The sequence below is a fragment of the Hippichthys cyanospilos genome, chromosome 9 (genome assembly GCF_059441005.1).
Source record: "Hippichthys cyanospilos isolate Australia breed blue-spotted pipefish chromosome 9, RoL_Hcya_1.0, whole genome shotgun sequence".
NCBI lineage: Eukaryota > Metazoa > Chordata > Actinopteri > Syngnathiformes > Syngnathidae > Hippichthys > Hippichthys cyanospilos.
The window spans coordinates 21,660,619-21,687,344 of NC_142377.1; the positions used below are offsets into that span (position 1 = coordinate 21,660,619).

General features: G+C 41.9%; 1 protein-coding gene and 1 long non-coding RNA gene across 4 annotated transcripts in view; one reads left to right on the forward strand and one right to left on the reverse strand.

Annotated features, from left to right (window-relative positions):
• Positions 1-12,598, reverse strand: part of cacna2d2a (calcium voltage-gated channel auxiliary subunit alpha2delta 2a) — a 134,793-nt gene extending 122,195 nt beyond the window's left edge. For all 3 annotated transcript variants that reach the window (XM_088422675.1, XM_088422674.1, XM_088422673.1), the window contains exons 1-2: positions 12,132-12,598; positions 6,964-7,045 (exon numbers count right to left, since the gene is read on the reverse strand). In XM_088422675.1, the coding sequence (XP_088278801.1) occupies positions 6,964-7,045; positions 12,132-12,256 (207 nt within the window). In that variant the 5' untranslated portion in view covers positions 12,257-12,598. The remainder of the gene's footprint in view (positions 1-6,963; positions 7,046-12,131) is intronic.
• Positions 12,599-16,156: 3,558 nt separating this feature from the next.
• On the forward strand, positions 16,157-16,725 carry LOC148419460 (uncharacterized). Its single transcript, XR_015866535.1, has 3 exons — positions 16,157-16,309; positions 16,377-16,499; positions 16,589-16,725. It is a non-coding gene; the product is annotated as an uncharacterized LOC148419460 (long non-coding RNA).
• Positions 16,726-26,726: the final 10,001 nt, after the last annotated feature.

Below are 26,726 nucleotides of genomic sequence, written 5' to 3' on the forward strand. Positions count from 1 at the left end.
CATGTGACCCTGATGATCCCTCGTGCCAGGCTGCCGCTCACGGACAAAGGGGATCATGGCATTTGTTTAATTGTGTGGCTCATCTTGATTAGGCTTGGCTAGTGCACCTAAACTAAAACAAATCAATGTCAAACACAATCTGTAATGAATAACACTCAATTATAGTGGAACCTGTTTATAGATTTAACCAAATAATTAAGAATATTTCATTTTTAGAGTGCGCCAAATTTAATTGACAATAAGTTAGAATGCCTTGAGCAAGTAGTCTAACAAAACAGACAATACAACACTACTGTATTTATAGCAGCCTGTCAAAGTTTAATTCTGAGGAAAATGTGCTGTACTGCTCTCAAATTTCCTAACACAAGGACTTGAGGTAACCTCAGAGCTGTCTTTTATTTATCTTTTTTTTTTTTTTCAAATGGTGATTCTACTTAAGAATCAAAGCTGAGAGGGCCCCACTAGCTTTGTATTGGTTCCGGACAAGAAGTTTGCAATCATCCAAAAGCCAAATTGCTGTTGTGTAACATTCGGAGAACAAGAGGGGAGGGAAGGAGAAAGCAGTGTTCCCTCTATACCCTTTAAAGGTAACTTCTCACAGTAGGAAGAGGAGGAGCTATTCACTCTTTCTGTAAACTTTCCACTTTAGGACAGGAGCCATTTAATCAAGAAACAAATAGCTCATATCATTGGTTGTCTGCTAAATTATTGCAGAGAAGCTTTTAGCCATCAGTTACAAGTGTGGCTAAAGGTAAGGGTTTGTGGCAGGAAAGCAAGAGCAAGGGTGATCAAAGGTTTTCCCGTCAGTGATAGCAAGGAAATCCCATGGTGCACTTAAGAGATATCTGTTGACTTTTGCTGACTCTGACAGACCACAGGAGTCCTGGGCTATATCTCAGTTCACCTATTGTGGTCTCACTATACTGCAGATTTTTCTCCTATATTACATGCATTCAAGCTTCTGTACGCATGCAAATTAGTCCACTTCCAGCTACCAACTCGTAAGGTTCGCCGAGGACGTATAACAGAAAAACGCCTTCCGTTCATCAGAACGCCTAACATGTCGCAGCGCAGTCTGCCAAATTCCCAAACTAAACAAGACTTACACTTTCCCGAAAATCAAGATGTGCCAGTTTTTATGCCTGAGCGCACATAAAAAGAGCCCACAGTTTTCTGCAAAATCTTATTTGCGTTGTCGTGACGCAGATTTTTGACGGGCAGCATGAAAAGGGGGGTCGAGAAACCTACAGGCAGGGAGCTGACCGCACAAAGACACAGCTGGCGTGAAGGGCAAGTGATGCCAAGACACAAAATGTCTATGAAATTAAACATTAATCTCCTCTGAGCTGGAGTGAATCCAAGAGCCATTAAGCACTATTGCGTCTCCGCCCTCCATTCGTGCTTTGTGCGCGTGGATAGGTGTGCTCGTGTGTGTGTGTGCAAATGTATTCATACTGATGAGTATCACTCTCCAGTTTCCAGTAATCAAGGGAAGCGAAAATAAGAGAAAAAAAGGGGGATTTGACCATAGTTGACAAATTTTCAGCATGCATGTTTTCAGATGAGGGTCCTTCTTGGGATTATGCACTGCTTTCAATTATTCACCTTGGTGACAGTCTTTTGTATATAAATCGCTTCATTTTTTGTTGCTGCGCTACTTTCTGGAGACTGCCCTTCTTTGTACTAGTTCTTATCGCATCTTTCCTTCCATTACATCAACATCTATCGGACCGAATAAATATCTAGTTATATATGTGACAAACTGAGCAATTTAGAATACGCCTAAAATAGTCGCTGTCCAAAATCTTTTTAGCAGTCCATTAACAATACAACCATAAATGAAAATTAAAAACCCTCAAAATGCAAATGGAGCACTGACTAGGACCTGATACCAAAGGTTTTCTTTCAAACAACAAATCTTTCGAGCAATTGTTCCTGAACAGATTACTTCTTGAAGCTATTTTCCCCTTCTCAGTTTCTTTGAGCTCGGCCATTGGCATGTCTGGAAATGCAGCATCCGTCACTCACTCGTGACTCCTCAGATAGCCACCAAAGAGCATTCAGTGTGTAAGTGGGCGGGACTGAAGACACTGCAGTCAATGAAGATACTTTTCTGCCTTTAATTAGTTGTTATTTGTCAATAAAGATAGAACATAAAGATTTGCGTTAGGGATTGCTCAAACACACTAGCTTTGACAATGTTTTGTTTCTCCATTTTCATGGCATCATGAAACGTTCTCCGATTAAGTCGAAACAATTTGGTTATCCTAGCAGAGATTGGGTAAAGTTCCATACAGATCTATATACCATAAGCAGCAGAAAAGTGCAAATTGCTGCTTCTGCATAATGGCAAATGAACAAAAACAGGGCATTCTTCAAAGACAATATGGCTATGCAAATACGGTGCGTTACATATGACAACATGTGCATGTGTGGGCGTTGTACACATGCATGTCTATTAAAACTGCTTGGAGTAAGCCCGAGGATGTGGAAACAATGGCGGCGTCCAATGCCGCCTGTCATCACCGCACATTGGAACACATCAAACGCGAATAATGTGGAGGATCAAGACTATAAACAGCATCCACGTGCTCCCATTTAAATGCAGCAACTCACAAGAATCTTTTCTATCATTGCATCCATCTTCTTGTCAAAAAAAAATAAAACACACACACACACATGCCAAAAAATGCCTGAACATCCATCTTAATTGTCAAAGCTATTCGTCATCAGTACTCCACAGGTTCTCAAAAACACTTCCTCCTACACTCCAACACTCGCCCACGCTCCTCATCTATCCTCTCACTGTCCAATTCTAAACTTTCACTCCTTTGCACAGGACTTCCTGCAGTTCTAACAAGACATCGCGGACATTTCATCATCATGAGATCCAAGACAAGATAGTTAGCTTTTTTTTTTTTTTACAAAGATACAAATGTTCAGTTTTAATTGACAGTCAAAAGTCTATTCATGTCACAGCATAGTAAATTTATCTTTGTGGTTGTTTTTTGTTTTGCATCATACTGCTTCAATAAACGAGATAATTTTAGACAATGCTGCTAAAATTGGGGCCACAAGCCTCAAAAAAATAACATCAGGTGGTTTTGCAATATTTACAATAGAAAGTCAGTATGTATCATAGTCTATCACTAAACCACAGTGAAGCTGTAGTGTAATTAAAATTCCTGTCAATGCATATGAAAAATACTGAAGCCTCTAATATAAAACACAAGAAAAACAGAGTAAATAAATGAGTATTCTTAGATTACTGTGGTAACTATTTCATTGCTCTTGCCACTTTGTAATCGTGGATCATCATTAACTGAATATCCTGTGTATTTTTAAATACAAATCCTTTTTAAAGGACACAAGCCAAATAAAAATTTCAAACTTTAGCAAGATACTTATATATTGACTATTAAAAACTGAAATACATGGGGTTACTTTAGGAAAAATACATCCATTTCAAAGTGGTCCTTGATCATTTCATAAGAAAACAATACACCAAGGATACAATTTCTCTCTCTTTTTTTTTTTTTAATGATTAAATGAAACGAATCATATGTAACGAAATGTTAGTTGGATTAAAGTTGCACAATTATGTAAACACATAGTAGAAACATGGGATACTGTGATCTTTGGTAACTCTTGAAGATTGGACTTAAAAAAATGGTAGAAGTTTAAAGTTCCTTCCTATTTTGTCCTGGTTCCCCTGGTTTCCCGTTTTTCTGAGTGCTTAAATTAGTTGCATATATGTAGTATTGAATTACTAGGTAAACATTCTTTCTAATCCTTCAATAAGAAAAGACAGAACATGAATTTCACAGTTAGCTATCGGGCCATCTATAAGATCGTGTCACCTACAGTACTTGCGATCAACATCAGCAAAGGCTTTCTCCTAAAATCTGTGGACATGAACACCAATCTCACCAATGAGTGATGGAGCCAATTGTTCATTTCATTTTTAGTCTAAATGTGGCTTGTCATATTTTAAGCTGGAACTCATCATCTGCTTACGTGGACATTTCATGGTACTGACGACAGAAAAGACAGCAGTTCCCTTGCTTCAGAAGGTCACGGTGCCCTTGAGGGCGGCGGCAAAGCCACAAATTCTGAGAGGGCATTACACTGCTGTGCCATCGATGAGTGAGTGTGAGCACGTTAGTGAGTGAACCAGAGTCTGGATTGCATGTAGAGAAATAAACAAGAGAGTGTAAACTGAACTGTCTCGAGGGGAGTATGCAAGTATATAATCTTTTTTATTAGGTGACCTAAATATGAAAACAGTGTGATTTAAAGCGGTTGCACACCATTGTAAACTACAATAATAGTTGTCAGCATCACAGGAAATCTTTGGTTTACAATGGCACCAATGTATACTCTTTTTCATTGGCTTTTTTTTAATACATTAGTATCCACAAAGTGTTTTGCCCACACATAAGATGGTAAATGGGCTTTTACTTACGTAGTACTTTGCTACCTCGAGTAATCAAAGCACTTAACACTGTCCACTCATTTACCCACTGTTGACGCGGAAAGGTTTCATATTAATGAAGTAGCATTTTCCATATTTATTGTAGTTGTGTGAATTGACTACTGTTAGGTTAGTGATAGATTTTGCAGTTTTGTGACTTACTGTATGTAAGAATTCACATTATGTCACTATCATAGGCAAGGATGCACATAATTGGTACGCAGGTACGCATGCGCGACAGAAATTGTTGATGCGTAACATTGCATCCTTAACTTTGAGTACCATACCTAACTTTCACCCATGACAACAACTGAGCCTAAGCTGAACATTTTTTTTCCTGAAAAGTGGCTCCAAGATGTGCCGTGGCTTGAAGCACACCTAGATGTGGTGCAAGAATTACCGCTCTTGTCCTCAGCTAGCAGACAAAGACAATGCATTTGATACATGGTCGAAACATCACCACAGATTTTGGGACACATGAAACTAAAGCCACCACTCAGCACAACCTAGTAGACTGTGGAGCCAATGCAGAATTCAACTTTTAGTACCATGATGACCAGAGAGCCATTGACGAAGCCATTGGCTGTTATTAGCCCATAGTGAGAAGAAAAAAAGCAAGCACTCATAAAGACAGTCAAAGCATTGATAGCACGTTCACTTGTGAAGGATGTTTTGTCACCACAACAAGATTAGCTAACGGTAATCCATGCCAACGCAGCAGCTCTGCTTAGCTTTGGTTTTCACATTAATAGTGTTTCCTTGTAGTCTAATCCAAAATGGCAGAATTTTGCCTTGCTTGCTTTAGCTGCCAAGTCACGAGCACAAAAACCTGATGTGGAGGCGGAGTTTTATAAATCAGACTCAATCTTAAAACACAAAGAGTTCAAATTTAAAACGTGTTATTGGTATGGGAGCCGCAACAAATAATAGTATCATCTAAAACTAATCAATGATCAAATACCTATCAATACCCATTCATCCTGCTGTTGGTTGCCATCACAGGGTCACAAAGATGGTGACATGCTAAAGTCTATGTCGTGTGAGTGCTTACAATATCGTATTTATTGTACATTTTAGTGCTTAATTCAAACTTGAATTGGTTAGCCATGGGTCCCAAGAATGCTAGTGATGTTAAAGAGAGAAGTAAGAAGATGATTAGTGTGAAAACTAAGCTGAGGATAATCAAAAAATTTGAAGAAGGCTAGGCTATATAAATCTTTTATATATATATTTGTTAATTGTGATGTTACTTAATTGTATACATGTATATTACAGTATATAGAAGGAGCACTTACAATACTTCTAAGTTACCAATTTTTAAATATGTATATCCAATTTTGATATTTTTACATGCATCAGCTAATAAACATAGGTTTGGATTGCCCGCCACACAGCGAATTTGAATTACGATCCCAACCACAGAACGGATTAATCTCATAAACCGGGGGCACACAGTACAAACATTTGTTTTTACTTTAGATAAATAATTAATGTTTCTGCCATCATAAAGACCAAACCAGTAAGTACATCTTTATATTCTTTTATCTATCGCTCTTTCAGTATAAAATAAAATTCTGGTTCCTTAATGGAAATTCATTAATTGTGAAAAAAATAAATTAAAAAAAAAAAACATTGGCAGATGTATGGATTATTAATATAATCGTTAGTTGCAGCCCTTTGAGTAAACAAGTAATTGACAATTTTCCACAGTTTTGCCTTTATATGTGGTAAACAAAACTAACCCTAACCCTAAAGTATAGCAGTGTTGTAGGCCTAATTGTTTATCCAAAACAAGGCAGAGGCTTTATTCCCCAAAGGTATATTATTGTTACATAACTGTATGACACTGTAACATTAATACTGCGTATAAATCTAGAAAAACAAAAACCTGTAATTAAAGAATGATTATGTTGAAATTTACTACACATGAATCATATAAAAGCTGTACCTACAAATAAATGTCTGAAGGCCAACAGTAAATATACGATGAATTGAGGTCTCCAAGCGCCCACTGCACAGTGGTGATTTGTGATGGCCCTGGCCGAGTTTACATCATCCCGCCCGTGGGGTCTGCTCGCAGTTCATCATCAACGTACTTTGTGTGGTTCGACCTCCTAAGTGGACCAGCAAATCACTTCGTCCTCCTGCCCCTTTACGAACTGTGCATCTTTCTCCGATTTTTAAGGGATAGAGAGCAGCCGCTTCTGTTGGCTGCAAATCAAGTCTTCTAGGACCACACCCATAAAGAACAACCCAAAACTAGTCTAGGCTACCCATGCAGAGATTTATTTCTAGGTGCATTTCAAAACCCACCAGCGCAGCGAAAACATGTTGAAAGAGCGTCAATCACGGCTCCCCGCAGCCATCTGTCACACAAACAGCCTCATGCGAGGAGGCCGCCATAGTCACTGAAATAACACTTCGCGCACACGCACTCGCACACTCAGTCACCTTTAATAATGTATGGCGTTGTAGTGACGTCAACTCACCGATCTCATTTGCTGAGTCCCGGTGACGTGCTGCAGGACTTTTTCCAGCTCCTTCTCGATGCGTGCAGCCCAGTGGATCATTCTGGAAAAGACATTCGAATGTGAATGCATTCCTGGAATTTTAACCTAAAACTCAAGTAAACGCAAAGATGACGTGCAGACTCCAGCAGAGATTTGAATACAGACAAATATTTAATGATATAGTTTTCACTATGTATATTATGATTGCAGTCTTCAACACATAAAAAACATGCAAGCATGTGGCTCTGTAGTGACGCGGTTGCCTACCCTGGGGGATAGTTATTTAGACATTTAGAGAAATTAAAGAGTTAACGCCGATTTACTGGGTTACGTCACCAGTATGGGAAGGGAATTAGTTCGTAACCCAAGGGCGCAATTCGAAAAAGTACGATTTTGTAATCGTAAATGCAGTGATTTAAATGGTCATTACTTAATTGAACGCGGAGCAGAGGGGGAGCAGCCAAGCTGAGGTCCATAGAAAGCTAAGCTAACAATGCTGCGCTAGCTTTCAACTGCGCTATCAAAAACAAAAAACAAACAAAAAAAAACGACGCGAATGGCCGCGAGCGGTCAAGAGAAGCGAAATTTCGCCTTCGCGTGAAGTTATTTGTTTATTTATTTATTTTATATTTATTTATTTATTTATTTACTTTTTCCGCGTTTCGTGTCGTGACAGCCAATCAACTTCGGGAACATTGAACACCTCACGCAGGGGGCAGGAATGAATCATGGCGGCCGCTTAGCTGTCACCGGGAGCGATCTAACACAGCCAGCTGAGCTTTCAATACAAAACAGAGCCAAGCAAGAGCACTCACCTGGCTTTTGGAAAGGCGGAAGCGAGAACTTGGGACAACTGGTATGTGCAGCGTTTACTTCACTTAACAGCTGTTGAACCGTAGTTACTGTGCTAAGCTAACGATAGCGCAGCATTGTCAGCACAATATTTAGCACGGGCTCGGCCACTGCGAGATTGCGACATTGACATCTTTTGGCGCCGCCTCTGGCCGCTGTTGATATTACATATACAACATACATATTAACGCTGTTGATATTACATGCATAGTTGTTTCATATTGTTAAATCAATCCATACGTCCATACATCCAATTAACCAATGCAAAAAGGAGAAGAAAAACATCTTTTTTTTTTTTGGGGGGGGGGGGGGGGGGTGAAGGTTTCAACCCAAAGACATCAGGGGATACACAACAAACCTTTTATACAGCCGCTTTAATGCATTGTGAGGAAAACCTCACATCAGCAACTAGTAAGAGAGTACTTCCTGGCATGTAGCCTACCTAAGTGGTTGGTGCCCCACCACTGGTCCCTTGACCTTCTTATCTGCTAATGCATGGGCTTGTCATCAGCACCACCAACCCTCCCCAGCCGCCCACTATCTCCCCCTGATGCATGCACATATCTGGCCAGCATTGGCAGGACGGGCTGCCATCAGCAACTCTGCAGTAAAACTGCTTGGGTCGGACAGAAATTCACCCCGAGCGGGGAGCCGGGAAGCTGATTTCCATCAGACGGCAGCCAAATTTGGAATTAGTAGATCAAAGGGATGGTGATCGCCAGTGTGCATCTCACAGCAAGTAACAAATTACTTAATGGATCAAGATGCTCATGGGATGATTTAAAAGCAGCAGGCAAGCCTGGACACTAGCTCGACGACATGGAAGCTCGCGGGGAAAACCATCGTGCTTGCTGCAGTGAGAAGATGAATCAACTTTGCGGTCAACCGGTGTCAGCCATAGTCTTTACAAGGTCTGAAAAGAACATTTTCAGTCATATTTCAATGGCAGCAAAGCTGGGGAATCTGGGCTAATATTTAGAATTGCAAACCGAATTCAAATTAGCGTGTATCGATGGCCAAACATGCTTTCAGAATTGATTGGGAATTCATGAGACTTTAGATTTAACAGGGACAGAGGTTAAATAGTTGCTCATTTGCGGACACATCCTGTCCAACTGAAAAACACACCTATCCTATTCACTGTTTTTATGCGTAGGCCAAAGTATTAATAGCCTTGCCCCAGGACTCGCTAATAGAATCTTGGTGCCAACAAAGTATGAGGTGAGTTGAGGAGCTTCATTTATAAAAATAGAGTTCTTTGGCACATTCTGTAGCAATTAAAAATCCTTTAAGAGGGGTGTCAATTACAGATTTGCACTCTTTGTGGCAAGGCTAAGCCCTTACCACTTGTGAATAGTGTGAATAGGCTCACAGATAAAGTAGCGCTAGTAGGTGAAGGCATCACATTAGCTTGTTTGCTCCGTTTGTCCGTTTGCTCCATTGAGTCCAAATGTCAGCTTTGAATGTCAGATTTCCACCAAAGACAAAAAAGAATGCAGATGTACTAAATCGAACAAAGGCTGAACAATAAGAGGAAGCAAACTCTTGTTGTTATGGAAAAAGCAATGCTTGCTAATTTTCCCGTAGGAAATGATATCAAGTCCTGCACTGCGCAGGCGATGGTTATTGTTGCGAAGACAAATATAAGCCAGTGGCAGAGTGATAATGTCACCCTTTGGCATTTTAGAGTATTGCAAAAACTACTGGTCAACATTTACTTTGTAACAATGTTTGAACATGGTGAGTAATTTGAATTTAGAGATACCAAAGTATGGCTATAACCGGAGTGAAAAAAATACTAATAATTGCAGAGAAGACATCGGACGTGATATACAGAATTAATTTACAGTACGACCAGATGCGGCTATCGATCAGCAAAAATCCATTTAATACAATAAATGAATCTAGTACAAATCAATACTAAGCATGCATTTTCTACTGATATTTGTGTAAAGGGTAGAAGCCAGTTTGGAGGCGGTTATAGCACCATTTCACATTTAAGTCAAACATACACAAAAGACACACTACTTTGTTCCTTTTAATTGACAAGGAAGTGGGATGAGAGGAAGAGCAAATACATGGGAAGCTACAAAGTCCAACGGCGGGGGAGTAGGAAACAAAAAGTATCTCAGACTCAAAATTTGGATTTTAAAACATTCTCGTGTGCAGTTATCCTCTCAGTGACTCAAAAATGTTTGGTGTCTTTTGCTCTTTCTTAAGCGTTTTAGTGTGTTCTTATCTTCCTAAAAAATTGGCAAACCATTCGCTATTCATTATCAGTCAGGCTTTAAAGGGTAAGTCAGGTCAAACATTTATCGTTACGATAATATGTTCTATGTGCCCAGACTACTCTAACTATGGCTTTCTGGCCATGGTCATTTTGCTACTTGCTACAAACAGGAAACGTCAGATTTTCCGGTTGACGCTTAACAGCTGAGCAGGGCATGGTTTCAGCAAATTTAATATTACAGTAGATGGTGATTTATTGAATGATTAAAATTCCAAACAAATGTTGTGTCACTTTTGTTTGAATGTGGTTTTACTTCACAAGGTCGTCAAAAGGTAAACACAACAGAAATATAGTTATGAAATACTGTATTTGAAGAGTAAAACAGTAAAACAAATACTGTACTGTAACCAGGTGTGTGGTCTCTATTAAAAGGATAAATGTATGGATAAATTGGATATTTCAACGAAATTGGATGATAATGGATACATTTAGTAAAGTAATTGCAGTGACGTAACGTTTACTAGATACAGTTGCGCGTGTTTTGTTTTGAGCATCTGCCGAACCCGAATGTTTCGAGTGTCCCGTCAGAGTAAACGCCCTTATGAGGTATGTGTAGTCTAAAAATATGGGAATACTCTATAGGCGTTAACTGGAATTGAGCATTCAAACCTGTGGTGTGAGGCCAGCCTATGGAAAGTAACACGGAGGCTGACTTTAGAACACGGATCATGATCAAACACCATATTGCTTTTCCTCAAGAGGCCTCAACAATTTCATCCCTGTACGTAGTCACGTCTACAAAATAATCATGCCCCTTACACAAACGCGAGTAAAAGCATAACTCAGCTATTGTAAAGCAGTGGCAAACTAACCGAAACACAGGAATGATTTACCCGCCTCATCGGACTTCTTTTTGTGATTGCACGGCGGTCAAATAAACGGCGGCGTTAACGGCAATTTGGAGTTAATCGCCGGTGAATGGTAAGTGACGCTGCCTTCAAAGTCACCTTGATCATCTCAATAACAAAGCCCCAGAGGATGCAGGCAGGCTTTATTATGGACAGAGCCTGGGGGAGGCATCAGGTAAGGGGAACAGTGGGTGTGGCGAGGATTGGGGGGGGGGGCATAAATTGCACCCATATAAACATTATTCATCCATCCATCCACAGGGCTTGTCCACATAGGGCTACAGGTGAGCTGAATTCAGCATAACCCACCTGACTGAGAATATACTGGACTGGTCGACAGCCAATCACAAGGTGCAAATAGAAAAGCAGGCACACTCACACTTTTAAATAATTTAGAGCTTTAAAAGAACACGCATGTATTCGGGTACTGAAGGAAGTCGGGGAAAACCCCACAAGCACGGGGAGGGCCCGACTGTGAAGCGGAGGAGCAAGACGTCCTCATTTGAGTAACAAATTGCTCTGACCATGGGTCATGAAAATGATGACAAACAAGATTGAGCCGCCTTGGTTAAGCAGAGACTCAAACCCAGAATCTATGGATAGTGGGGCAGGTTTGCCAACCCGCTGCAACGCCATTCATCAGTTCTTGACATTTTAGAGAGATTATTTTAAAAAAAAAACATGACTTGGAAAAAATAAACACTCGTGCATGGTTTATATCACGTTGTATTCAATTGTTTTCAAAAAGTTCAAAGGAAGTCATATTAAAGAGAAGCTGTTGTCATCAATTGAGCTGAATCAAACCAAAGTACGTTACATCGTTGCCCAATTTGAAGTTACTTCATGCGATTGGACTCTACCGGCTCTGTCCGTGTGCATCCCAGAGTGACTTTATAAACATCGCAGGGCGCATTGGCTAGTTGATCCCAAACGGGTGTTTTCTTTGCGATCACTCGGCGTGTTTTAAAAATGTACGCGTTGTCACGCGTCATTTCCAGGCCAGGTCGTGTTTCTACAAGTATGTAATGTAATGTAATATAATATGCAACATCAGAGACGGAAGTTGCGTCTGGAGCACATGAGTGTGCGTGCTTTCTCCCGACCACCCGTCCTACTTCCCTCCCGAGCCCCTCAAAAATGAAGAACCTGCGACTTACGTGTAGTGCTGCGGGAAGTGGTGAGTCCCGGCGGTCGGCGTGGACACGCACACGAGAAGTACAGTTTGGATGCACAGGAGACACAGCGCGCCGTACGACGGGGCTCCGATCGCCATTTTCCCCATGAAATATTCAACAAAGTGGGAGAAATAAGCCCAAGGGCCGGGTGGACGCCGGACGACGATAGGGGAACGTGGGACGCTGGGTCGGTGGGGACGACGGTCTCCCGCAGCCGGGCTAAGAATAAACCCAGTCCGGAGAGAGGCGGAGGGGAGGGGATTGCGAAGAAAGTGCGCGCGCCAGGAGCTGGTGGATGGACGTGCGGAGGGATCGAGGACTCTTCCGCCGCTATCCAGGGGAGAGAATGTCACTCCTTGGCGGTGGAGATGACGAAGAGGAAGATGCTCCGCCGTCGATGATGATGATGATGGGCAACCTATCTGCGCTGTCCTCCCTCCCTCGTTTGGTCCTTGGGTCTCTCGCTCTCCCTCCCTCTCTGTAGCTCTCTCTCCTCCGCCGCTGGCTCCGACCGATGGGCGCGTCAAGCTAAGCATTAGAGCAAGTCAAGTGTATCCGGTGAGCAGGATTCAAAATAAAACCTGGATGACGTTCGACTAATAACTCTCTCTCTCTCTCTCTCTCTCTCTCTCTCTCTCTCTCTCTCTCTCTCTCTCTCCATCTCTATCTCTTTCTCAAAAAATGTAAATACACTACATTTTCAAAGTAGTATCTTGTAAAGATCTCGCATTTGAAATTCAATTTGGAATTTTACAATAACAACGTTCATTACTCCCAAGGGGGAAAGAATGAATATTTTGGAAGAAAAAAAGAATAGTCTAAAATCCAAATATTAAGAGAACCGCATTCTAAATTTTAATACAGACAATTAAAAGTGACGTCTTTTCACGATCTGCTTCACCTTCCTGAGTGATGTCTGTTTGGCCGGCGTACAAGCTGCCTCCTCATGATTGCAATTTGCCTGTGGAATTCCAGGGTATTTGTCGCTGTCCAGATCCGCTGCGCTGCCTTCACGTAGCGCTATCCCTTCGGTTGTGATTATCTTCCCTCGCCTAGATACCATTCGCCCACACTTTTCTAGTCTGTTTGACATTCTGTCATCATTGCTGTTTATCCTTGTGAGGTCAATTTCAGGTTGGGTCTTAGCTTGATGTTAGCCACAAAGATGAGGTTGCGGATCATGTTTCCACTTCAGAATAGAAATAAGAAAGAGTAAAAATAGCTATGTGATTGAAATGAAAGTCAGAATAATGAAGTACATGGATCAAAATATGTCATTTTGATATCCAATATTGCTTTTGTATGCAGATTTTTAAGAGATCTGATTTCGATCTTGAAATGTCACGATTCGGAAGTGGATGGGCATTGAAAGTGAGCGTGAGGGGGAATCAGCAACATTGCTGCGTTAGCTACCTTGCTGCTATGCTGTCATCAACTATTGAGGCTGTGCTCTTCACATGTAACATAAAAGAAGGGCAGGCCGGGCATGTCTCTTTGGTTCTCATAAACAGGAGGCTCTGAATAAACATAAGCTCATGTTACGCTAGAACATTTTAGTGGCACAACATTTCCCCTGGATACAAATCAGATGCTGTTGGCTTTAAGGGCAAACATGAAGGGGGGGGGGGTTACGGAAAGCTTGAGAGGAGATGTAATTCGGCATGAAGTCAAGCCGTGTGCATACACCCTTTCCAAGACTGGCATTGTCAGCTCTTTGTTTACATTGTACACATGGAGACCTCCTCACTTGGTGTGTCAACCATTAAAAGGGGACAAAGTGTCCGCTGCATGCGCCACATGAACTGATCTGCTACACCAATTAAAAAATGCCATCCAGCAGCTGGGTGAAGAAGTGCTTCCCCCTTTAGTGAAAATTGTCATGATGTTTTGACTTGGTTTTAATAGCGGTTTAATAGACTAAAGTTAATAAACACCAATAAAATGAGGACATATATTATCCGCTACACACGCATGTAAGTATTACAGTGTCTGATTTTTTTTTCCTTTCCTCCTGCGCTGATCTTACTCCAAAAAGGCCAAAATAGGCACGTCCATGCACTGCAGACACCATGATGTTGACAAATAGCTTTTTTCACCAAATATGACAGGCGTATTTCTGTGGACAACAGTAGGAAAAAAGAGCAGAAATTAAATAATTCTACACTTCCACTGGGAGAATTACTCAGCATCTAGTTTCTTCCATTTTCTTTGCCTATTATAAAAAAGAAATCTTCACAATAGTTTTGTTTCCACCACTGACAAGAGTTTTTAGCCACATGTGTGCGTGTGTGTTGGTGCGTGCGTGTATGTGACTGTGTGTTAAAGAAGAAGCAAAAGAAAGCCACACAGCAATCTGCAGCACTTCTGTCCGGACGCCGACAAGAAAGAGGGAAATTGTTTTGGAAAAAAACGACAAAGCTCTCAGCAGGAGTTCAAAAACAATCTAAAGATCTACGATAGCTGTCCCCCCCCACCTGTGTATACAGACGACTCGCTTGGCAAGTTGGAACTCTGGTGTCCCCCCCCCCCCCCCCCACCCACTATAGAAAGTGAAATAAAAGAAACCTCCCCTAGTACTCTCTGGGGGGACTCAGTGTGGATAAATACCTAAGTGGGATAAGTATCGCTTTTTAAAATGTGAGAGGGTTGAAAAGTAAAAATCACAAAGGGTGTTTTTACAGCTTTTAGTTGAGGTGTACTAAAAAAAACATAAACGAATAACACCTCCCCCCACTCTCCCCCCAAACTGGCCAATTTATTGGAATGTATGTACCCCTGTTAAGAAGGTAACTCTGTCCCTTCAAAATCTGTTGTATTGCATTATCCCCCCCCCCCACGTGCAATCAACATGGATGGATTTACTGGCAATACTTTCCATGGTGACATTAGAGATAACGGAAGACTCGAGAAGACTGATGATGGCGGGCTGACTCACCTTGAACATTTCTGCCGCCTCACAGCCAACTTGACTCGCTCTTTTCTATTAAACAAGCCTTAATCGCTCAACTTAGATCCGATGACACCCTCGCAGAAATGTGGATGCAAATTTCAGCCTAAAAGTTTTTTTTTTACATGCAATGATGGATGAACATTCTTGGAAAGTGAGGAATTTTCCATGTCTGTAAACAAAGTTGATTACAAGTGACATTTTTTTTTTTTAAGTAGAGTGGCATTTCCTGGCTAAGAGCCAATCAGAGTGAGATTGTCACCTTGCAACGTGCCCATTGGTTACTTGAATGGAAAAGCATTGCATATGCTATGCTCAACTATGTGCAAGCGGTGTATTCATTTAAACCATATTCATATAACATGATGACATTTGATTTTGATAAAATCTAGCAAACGTTTAATAAGTATAACATTAAAAAAAATAATAAATAAAATAAATAAATAAATAAATATATATATATATATATATATATATATATATATATATATATATATATATATATATATATATATATATATATATATATATATATATATTAGTGTTGTGCCAGACATTCTTATTGTACTATCAACAAAACACTACAATGGCATTGTCGTACATTTCAAACATTGATACTTCAGCTGGAAGGAAATTTATTGAACCGAATCTCTAACTTTTAATTGAAGTCATAACATTTTGTTGAATGCAAATATGGACGAGGTGTATGTTAGAGGATGGATACGTTCCGACACTTTTCCGAGGATTCGCTTTTCAAAAGTACCAGTATCGATTATGCGGGCCGAAGGGACCAGCTTGGTGAAAACATACGAATCAATAAACTCAAGCCCGGCTGGTCGGACAACCGGTGCGAGAAAAAGGGACGAGAGGCGTGCCTGTAAGGCCCCGGGTCTCTCTTATTGGCCATTCAATTTGTCCTCAGGTGATTGACCCGCCAATCTGGTATCGATCCAGAGGGAGACAAGCAGAAGGGGACAGGCCTCTCTTCGCTCTCTCTCTGGAGCTCGCCCCCTCCCGTAGGTCGAATTAATCAGCCCTTGTTTGCCCTCTCTGCAGGCCTTGGGGGGGGTGTCACCAGTTCCCCTGCACACCCCCCGCCACTTCCTCATGCACACCGTGGCAGCTTATCTTCCTTTCCCTCCACCGTATCCATCCTCACCTCCTTGCCTAACCTCCTTCGCTCCTGATGTTCTGCCGCTATATGCAGAAAAAAGTGAGGCCCCACACGTGATAAAACCTCATCTAGTCAGCATGGCGAATGCTAAGATTTCTGATTACAGAGGTGCAGACAGGGCGCCGGTATCACTTTCACGGCAGACGGCATAGCCGGTCGCCCTTGAGAGAGCCGACGGCGCTCTCGGCAAACTTCAATGAGCTTCTCGAGTGCGCCACGCAAAAAACAGGTGCGTGATATAGTGTCACCGCTTCACCAGATGCATCGTGGGCATGCGGGGCTTTTTTCTCAACTGAAGTGTGTGCCCTTGTATTCAAGGGGAAGATATGGAAGAGATGATGTGACTGATTCCGGCAATCAAGGTCATCTTCCCCGTGTCCCTTCCAGCATACAGCTGTTTGGCTCTAGTGTCCGTTAGGTTTTAAGTCAACAAGAAAAATCAACATATGATGATTTTTTTTTTTTAACTTTAAACAACACCATAAGAAAATGTGTATCTTTCATAAAATCATTCAGATGAGATTAAAAATATAATCAGTATGCTGCATGCAGCATGTAAGATCAATTTTTTTTCTCTTGGATCATGTATAAATATGTATAGGGGTGTTCAATGCGTCACACGCAGTCAACCAGCAAGGTAGTGTTGGTCGGCCGCATGACATTGCGCTTACCTGGGGAAAAAAAAATCATAATTTGAAAAAAAAAGGAACGTCAGTCGTGAGTGGTTGCTTGATTTTGTTGTGTTTTAGCACCTTGAATTGATAATCGAACGTCATTTCTGAACAACAACACGTTGTTTACATTGTGGGACCGCTCACTCTCTGGGGTGGAGGGAGAAATTTCAAAATAAAAGCATGCCATAGCAGTTTGTGTCACACATTACTTATGTCACAATATTGAAACGTGGGTCGACGTTCTCACGTCCTTTGGCTGCTTTACGTTAATGCAGTAGTTTGACAAGCATATTCTCCCATGTATTAAATTACACTTTTGGCAATATATTCCATCCTGCTCGGGTCATTATACTTTTCCCTTCCTGAGTGAAATGAGAGGCTATAGCAAATACAGCAAGCCTAAATAAGCTAAGCTGATCAGACTCTCTCTCTCACCGCAGTTGGACGAATATCTAGACGTGAGTGACACACCCCAGATGTGCATTTTCATTTGCTGGTGTTTACCAAAGGGATCAAACCCAGAACCTCTCGGTTGGGAGACGACCGCTCCATCACCTCAAATCAATGCCACGTTTTGCCAACATCGACAACAAAAAAGCGAATCCTCGCATCTCAGTCGGACCGCGGCGCTCTGCGACCCTCCTTGACCGCAAGACACAAACATGGCCAAGCAGCGATGTCGGGCCGCAAGGCACCCTGGGACTTTTCATGCTCAAATGTCAGAGCATTTCATCCTGATGATGATGACTCACTCCCCCTTGCTCTGAGTCTGCATGAAAGAACAACGGCGGCAATTAATGAGACAACCTCCTCCCGTGCAACAGTGGGACAACAAGCGCTATATCAAATGTTACTGTAAGGGCGCGCATGCTGCGTAAGCACGTTAATACGGTGTCAATGAAAATGCGCGTTTATCATCCATCGACCTCATGAGCGTTTTCGTCCACTCCACCCCGCAAATGTAGTGGCTGCAAGTGAAAAACGGAGCGAGGCTCAGCCCTCATTGACATGCTCTACTAGAAGCCTAATGGCCCCTGGGTAATGGCCTCTTTGGTCTTCAGGATATCCTCCCTCATGCATGCATCAAAGCCTGGATTGAAGAGGCTACAGTAAAACAAGAGGTGGAGGGAAAGAGACATCAGGGCCACACGGGGAGAGGCTATGAAAGGGTTTAAACTCTGACATTTTAATAGGGGAGGTAAATAATAAAATACACGGCGGAACGTCTGAAAAAGAGCACCGACGTTTCAGTGATAGCGGTTGACTTCCGGCGGTTTTCCCTGGAGGAAATGATGCACTCATTTGGTTCATAAAGAAGAACTAAAAACTTTGAATGGGGACAATGTACTTCAGATCAATGTACATAGATCGGGACAACAAGTGATCAGAGATCTTAATTTAAAATGATTTGAATCAGAATGACCAAAAATGTGTCCATGCAAACCCGGCTAATCATGTCTCGTTTGCATCCTCCTCATCTCTCATCATCCGCCTCCTCCCTACGCTCACCTATAATTGTCCCGTGGGACGGCTACCACACAGCATCCGTAGGCCAAATTTCACCGGCGCACCTCCTGTCCGTTTGGTCTGTCTAAAAGCCATCTGCTTAGTCTGTACGGAGCAGATCTGTCGACGGTAACTCATTATCATTCACACAAAAGTGCTCATTGTCACCCTGCCTATGTTTGCCAAAGTTTGCTCCATATGACGCACCAGGCACCTGTCTGCATGTGTCTGGCAAGAGAATATATCAAGATCACCCTCCGCACGCGCAAAGCTGTGACCTCAAGCTGTCCTATGAGGAATTGAGAGCATAATTCAAAGCACAAGTAAATGTTTCACGTGGACAGTCCACTAAACAATCTAAAGGGATCCAAGGAAATCTGCTCACGTGAAGATCATACTATAATGCTCTAGCACATCCTACAAGAACAGATTTTGTTCCTTGAGGAACAGATTTTGTTCCTCGCCATGTAGAAAAGGCGATGCCCGCAACAAATTGCGTCATGTGACTGCATCCTTTGTAGATTAGAATGGCAGGTTCTAATGAAAAGACGCCAACGCCTCTTGCAGCGTCACTGCGAAGTGAGAAATATGGACCCACTCAGCCGCCAGCTCGCCCTGCCTTCACTTTAAAGAGCATCTTAATTGGCATTAATACCGTTGATAAAGACTTAATGGGGGAATTAATAGATAACACACTCTGGAGCCGGTTTCTTCACAGTCACACTGAGTGACTCACAAACACACAGACACGTACACACAAAGCTATACTCAGCATATTTTACTACCATGGAAGAAATGAGTGAGAATTCATGGTGTTGATAACGCAAAGCCTGTAATAATGTCAATTCCACTGAACATGATACGCACCCTCGGAGAACAATTGGGTGAAAAATTAAGAAGTCGGGGTCAAAAACGGACTTGGGCCTTCGTTTGAGGTTGTTCTGCAGAACAACAATACGGACAATTAGGTCATTTTATTCATAATGACATTTTATTCATAATGATTCATAATGGCGATAGGATGACACTTAGGACATGTTTGAAGGGACGGGACATGAAACGTGAAAAACCCGAAACAGGAAATGGAAATATAGTGAGTGCGTGTGTGTGAATGTGAGCATGTTAACATCTTCATTTTGGATGTCAAAAATATGGTTGCAGCTCCCACTGTTGTCCTTTGTTTGGAAACTGGGTCAAAATGGCCGTGAAAATGATTGTTAAGGGTTGCCGGCCCCGGCTTTAGATAAAAAAAGTTGTTTCGCAAAAGATAACCCAAAAATGGCATTGGAAGTGATCCTTTTTGACCAATAATCGGGTCGGGTTATTATATACATTTTTTCTCATACCCAACTATTTTTAGCGTGCATAAAGCTGTGGTCCTAAATGTCCTAAACGTAATGGACCTCTCTGCTTTGTTCTTGCAATTTGTTTTTTTGAGATCCCGCTTTTTATATTTCAGATGACGCTTAGCACCAAGAAGCAAGTGCGCTGGAAAAAGGCCATGTTTATTACTGCGGGCCTGTCAAGGTTGTCACACAGTCAACATCTGTCACATCATGCCGCACATGGGCAGCACATACGGGGGCCCCGCATGTATGTCTCGTGCCACGCCGCGTTAAACCAAAAACACCGGTGAACATGACATTACACTACGTTCTCCGGCAAACATATTCATATTTTCCTCCCATCAGAGGCTAGTCATTTCCATCTATCAGCCAATATACTGCGTATATACGCCTGCTTTTTCTGTGGTTGGCGGGATGCATTCAATAGAGCGCCACGCATTGAGAGGGGAGGTAAAAAGGAAATGGGGAAAAACTAGCCAACCAGGTGAAACACACAGCTGGCCTCTTATTGACAATGCTCCTGAGCACCAATAATGAAAGCGGCAGTGCACGTCTCCCTTTATTCAAGTTAATGGTTTTCTTATGGTTCTTTTATCCCGGGCATAGAAAAGTGGCGCGTAAATGGTTATTGCTAGTAGTGCTATTATGATCATTAAATCATTCCCAGCACTGTGCACTCTAATTGAATACCTACAATGTGGATTAAAAATGAGGGCAGGAGTGTTTTTCATTCGATGTTTTTCAACCTGCAGTCCAGTCGGTGTTGCGGACGTGTCGTTTCTCTTCCGCTGACTCTCTCTCCTTTCTCCTGAGCCGGTTTGGGCTTTTTTCCCGGAAATGTGTTAGACGGATCGAGGGTGGCAGATGCTATCCTGTTCTCCCAGAGGAGACTTCAACACATGTGGAGAGTGGCTAGGCTGGTCATATTAAACACACCATGTGCATCCTGCATGTGACTCTCCCTGTGTGTGCGTGCATGTGAGGCCTATAAAAATGAAACCGATCTGGAGTGAGACATCCAGTGGTAAATGGTGAGTACTTCAGCAGCACAACGGACATGAATCAGCAAGACCAAACAGATTTGCTGCATTCTTGAGCAATAAAAACTTTCCACAAAGCGCCCGATACAATATTTATGTGGTGAAAAGTGCATTTATTATTGGGCTCTGCCGACTTCCCATTGTGTGCGATTCTGCGCGCATATCGGTTTGTTTGCGTTTATCAGATTGGGGATATTGCTGCAGTATGCGGACCAATCTTTCTTGCTGTCATAACAATAGATCTCCCGGGTGATGGCGATCTATCATTTTGTCAAGTTATCTCTGCCGTGACATGGTCTGCTCATCCCACAGGGCTGCAAAAATAACTCCACACGCTTTTTATGGAGGACGCCGCCCCTAAAATGGGTACGCATATACTGTCAAAAGGAAAACAATGGAGACGTTTTCCCATCCCATGGAAACAACGTCAACAAAGACGCAAATATCTGATGTTTCTTGAAGATGATTGTGAGTGATTATCATCTGGTGGGTGAGTCGAGTGATTTTTTCATTCAAGGCTTTAGTGCGTCGACAATAGTGTTTATAAACTGAGCGTGGATGACCCCAGGGAAAAGGCATTGTTTTTGTCATGTGAAGTGTAATTTCAATAAAATAAGAATTTACTTTTTTTATTTAATGTTTCAGGCACTTTGATGTACTGTACTTTGTTATTTTTTCAGTTTAGACTAAGCTGTAACATGTATAAACACTGGAAAAAATAAGGAACTGCTGTTGAATGTTGATTTATATTGCTTTTCTTTTATAACATTAAAAAGGATACAGATTCAGGTATACTTATAGCATTTTTAATAGATGATAATCTTATTTATAGTCTGCACCTCAAGTTGTGGGGGGTTCTCTTTCCTCAGGGGGGCTTGGCAAATTATAATTGAGAAGCACTGTTGTAAGCCAATGTAACTTTCTACACATACCGGTATTTAACATTAAGTCTGCATTTAAAGTACAGTATTCCACCTCTACAATGAAACCTGCATTTGCAAAAATATCCCCTAGTATGAAAAAAATCCAGGCATTGAAGCTTTTCCCTTTTTTCTTCCTTCCTCATTCAAGGAAAAATACCGCTGTTGCCTAATCCAAAATGTTTATTTTTGTCTGCATTTGCCTTACACTGAAATTCCCTACGGCGAAAACAAGCCTGCAGGAAAAGTTTAGCTTGGCTTATACTTGAAGCGCCGGCACCGCGCTTTATACTCGGAGCAGCTTTCCCCCGCAGTCAGACGATATTCTCCCATCCTATAGGTGGCAGTAAATGGAGTCTACAGCATACAAACAACACTACTCTACAACAGAGGTAGAGAATCCTAGTGGATTCAAACAATCTAAACAAACTCCTCACGTCTCCCCAACGTGGTGCTCGCCAGGAGTTGTTTACGGTATTGGGCATGCTGTTGGGGAGTATGTGTGAGTGGTGGCGTGAGGGGAGTATTCAGGATTGACGAATAATATGCTGAGGCTTATCTCAATTAATCAAGACATCTGTGCATGTGAAGAGGCCTCTGCCGTCCTCCTTTTAGGGTTTGATCGCATTCTTATTCAATTCCGTCCTTGTTTCTGCAAAGACCAACACTGACATATGACAAACCAAAGACACGTTTTGCACACGGAATAAATGCCGTAATAAAGAGGCCAAAGTGGAACTTTGGTGAATACTAGTAAACGTGGTCTCACACGTGCTCGTTCAATGTGCTCGAGCGTGAGGGTTACAACAGCGATAAACAGGCATTCTTTCACTTTGAGCCTCTTCGCAAATCTTCAGGCTCTTTGTTGGCGCTAAGCTGGGAGGTGGGACCTGCCAGTGGCGTAGTAGACGAGAGATTAAGACCTGGAAAAAAAAAAAAAAGTCTAATCGGTGTGTTTGTATGTGTACGTTTTCCACCGTGAATCTTTCTCAACTTCAATGAGCTTGTTCATGACAATGTTCCATGCACTAAACTGAGTGTCGCAAAATCTGACCAATTTATGTCAGTAATTAAATTTGCACGTAACGTCTCACAAAAATGACATACTTCCCCAAAGTGTCACTCAAAAGAGGCAGATACAACATTATGCACAGGATGTGACAGGACGCAATCCATTAGATAGTTAAAAACAGCGATAATGTGAAAGGTGATGGGCTGAGGCCATTCGACTGAATGGAAGGGCTGACTCAATTTGAAGATATGATCTGATGTCTGGCATCTTGTAAGATACTCCTTGGGAGGAAAAGCAACAGCTTTATTTAAAAAAGAAAAAAATGCCGCTTTGGCTTTGCTCGCTTCATTGCCTCGTTAGCAAGCAATCATAGACATAAAACGCATTTTGACAAATTTAAAAATGATTGAATTTAAAAAAATACATATTACAGTGGTTCAATTGATGGATAGTTTAATATCAAATAACCCGAAATCAACACAAATATATATTTTTTATTAATAACCCAATTTATTTTAGGGACCCTCTGCAATTAGGCCACAGGCCTCTGGGGGTCCACGAACCCCACCCCCAGAACTACTGATTGCCTGCAAATCCAAAAGACTTTATGTGCTGTCTTTGTTTCTCTTTTAAACAATCTAAAACCATTTTTATATCTTCACAGAGGCATGCTTTCAACAAGACACCCGACCACTTGTTTAAATAAACTAGTTTTCAGGGGGAGGGGCAGTTTCATGCAAATGAGCCCCTACTGAGCTCTCCCCTTCTACTTAAGGGCCAATGCTAAGTATGGCTTTAGATAACACAACTTATACTCGCACGGAGTTTTATTTTCACGTGTGGAAGCAAAACTCCATCAGCAAATCATCAAACGGCACCGCAGTTAGAGAGAGAAAACACTGCAATTCCAAAACTAGGCGTAAACGAAAAGGTTTCGCGAGACGCGGCGGACCGATTCGAAGGTTGTCGTTGACCCGACCCCAAATACCCCATTGGTGAAAACCCTGACTGGCTACCGACTCCTGATTTCAAGCGCGCCTGTCTGCATTCCTCAATCATGTCCTTCAAGTTCAATATAACAAGAGCGTCTTCCTCCTAATTTTCAGGAGTGCGTCGGAGCTTTTGTTTGCGCTAAAGCACGTCCCATATTATTCATCGACCGTAAGTCAGTGTGACTAATAGTGGAAATATCTGTCCTGTCAAAGCCGGCAGACTGATGACCAGGATGCGGAAAGCGTCTGCTGCTGACTGGGCTGCAGATAAAGGGAAACGAATGGCAGGATTTATCACAGGATGAGGATTTTGAAATTAGTATTGAAATGGGGTGGGGTTGATTGCAAATTACAAACCGAGGGAGAATTACTCACCGTGTAATCTGTTAAAAATTGCAAATATTGCAGGCACCACATTCAAAACAAAACATGTGTTTAACAAGTATATTCCTGCTCAGCCAATGAAATAAATGGAGATTCATACGCTTTTTATTCGCGTTGTCCTTGACTTGTCCTGGGAAAGACAAGGGTAGATTTTTTTTGGTTACTCTAGAGACAGAAGCCGGCGGTCACTATAGCAGAATTTAAAAGGGCAAATAAGGCGGTAATGGGCTTTGAGCCTACTGTCATCTCCAGTCTCGTTTTTGCTATCACACAGGATATTAGCAAATAAATCTAAATGGCTTTCATTTGAGACGGAGCACAATGGCTATTGATCAGACAACCTTTTGCCGAGTGGGGGAGGCGAGGGCGAGTTTATTAATTAGGGATTGACAGCCAATTCCCTCCTCTTATTCAGCGACGGACACCTGGGGAATCCTGATGAGCCGTGCCCTCCGTGCGTTTGTCGACGCCGAGCCCAGCAAACACAATAAGCGTGGAAGCGCTATCGCAGAAACTGGAGAGCTGACCCCGCCCGCTGCTCATGCGGCGTAAACCTGAGCACAATGTGAGATCAGCTGCTTATTGGAGTGGAAAATGACCGGCCGAGCCCCTTGCGTTCACATCTTCATTTTCTTGGCCTTTGGTGCCGAGTGACCTGTTGGCGTCAGCGTTATTGCTTTTGTTGTAGATTTGAAAAACAAAGTTTCAAAACGTATTTATTGAAGAACCAATAAATAGACAGTTACAGTGCCAATACACAAGCTCTAAACGTCTACGATACTGTAGTTCACGATCGATGTTTTTCCATAAAAACTTGTGTAAAACATAACGGCACGTGACTGCTGCAATGTGAAAAGGCCTAATTCATTTATACTTGACCTTTCTACCAGTTTAATGTGTATTTAAAGGAAAAGCTTAGCAACTAATGTGAAAATTAGTCTCTCAAATGACTTGCGACGGGTGACATCTTCAGACGACAACGCGTTGTAACAACAAATATCTTTGATTGCGAAAGAACGCATCCCCCACTTGTGCTGGCACCAACAGCGATATCTTCATGGTGGACTGATAGAATTCGAGGCTTTTCCACTGATTTGGAAGGATTGAAGATTGGCTCTAGACTGTACCTCAGCGCTATAATCCAGCCGGGTTACGTTGTTCTCCCTCAGCTCCCCCCATACGCACCGATACGGATCTGATCCCCTGCGCAATTTCATGCCTGCTTTGCCCTCTTCTCCAGCTGCAAAGCGTCAATTACTCACATGAAACAAGTTTTGCCCTCTTCAGAAACTCCATCCAGACACCTCCACGTCAAGTTAATGGTCAATTTTACCTCCTTCTGCAAATTAACTTCTTCTCGACACGATGAAATAATTTTAAGGAAAAAAAAAAATATTTACGCATCATAAAAGCTAACCCCTGTGCGAGTCTGCTGACAGATACTGCACCAGTACCGACTTCCATTGTGGTACACCACTGCAAACACAGTCTCAGATGACTGAAGTATGAAACGGCGCATGGTAAAGTTTCAGAAATGATCTTAACGGCATCCGATCAAACAGTATCGATTGCGGGTGGGTGCGATGACCATCTCCACACTGTCGCAGCACAGCGGGTGGTACTTTTGTTGTCTTTCTGTGAATTTTTACCCGTTAACACTATAAACTAACAATACACGTTTGGTCAGCGTATAATGGGGTGAGCACCTGTTAATAAGCCTAAAGGGTGACTAGGGGTATGTTTCTGAGGGGTAATGAGGGACATCTGGCTGCCCCACCCCATGGGCGGACTCACTCCATCGTGGGAGTGAATATGTTCAATTAAATAGATGATAATACAAACATGGCTCTGGAAATTGACTACAGAGCTGGAAGTTAAAATATATCAAATAAAACAATTTGAATAAATAGAATAGATAATATTTTATATCTATAATATAATATAATAATAATATATCTATAATCTTGAATGCGCCCTACCTAATGATAATCCCACTAAATGGAACCAAATTTAATCCACTTTTAAATGAACCATCCATGGATGGAAAATTTAAAAATGGATACCTGCGACATGTTTACAAAAGCTGTGACTAGCTGTGAACACCTTTTTGGAACATTTCTATGGCTACCATTTTAATAGAAAACAGGTGAAGGTCATGTAAGGGTATAAAAGGAGCTTTTTCACTTTTTCACAAGCAAAGATGGGGTGAGAACCATCACTTTGTGAGCAACTGCCTAAGAACAATATTTGCCGAGGTTTAACTGCGAGGAATTGACGGATTCCGTCATCTGCGGTCCATAATATCGTCAAAAGATTTGAAGACTGGAGAATGAGTCAAGGCCAAAAACCAACATTGAATGCCCGTGACCTTTGATCATTCAGGTAGCTCTGCATTAAGAACTAAAATCATCGTGATAAGTACAGTATATTATTGCATAGGCTCAGGAACACTGTCAGTTAACACAGTTTGCCGTTACATCTACAAGTAGAAGTTAGGACTCTACCTATACTATACTCTAGCTATACTAGCTATACTACCTATACTATACTCTAGTTATACATCAAAAACATCCAGAAACCTT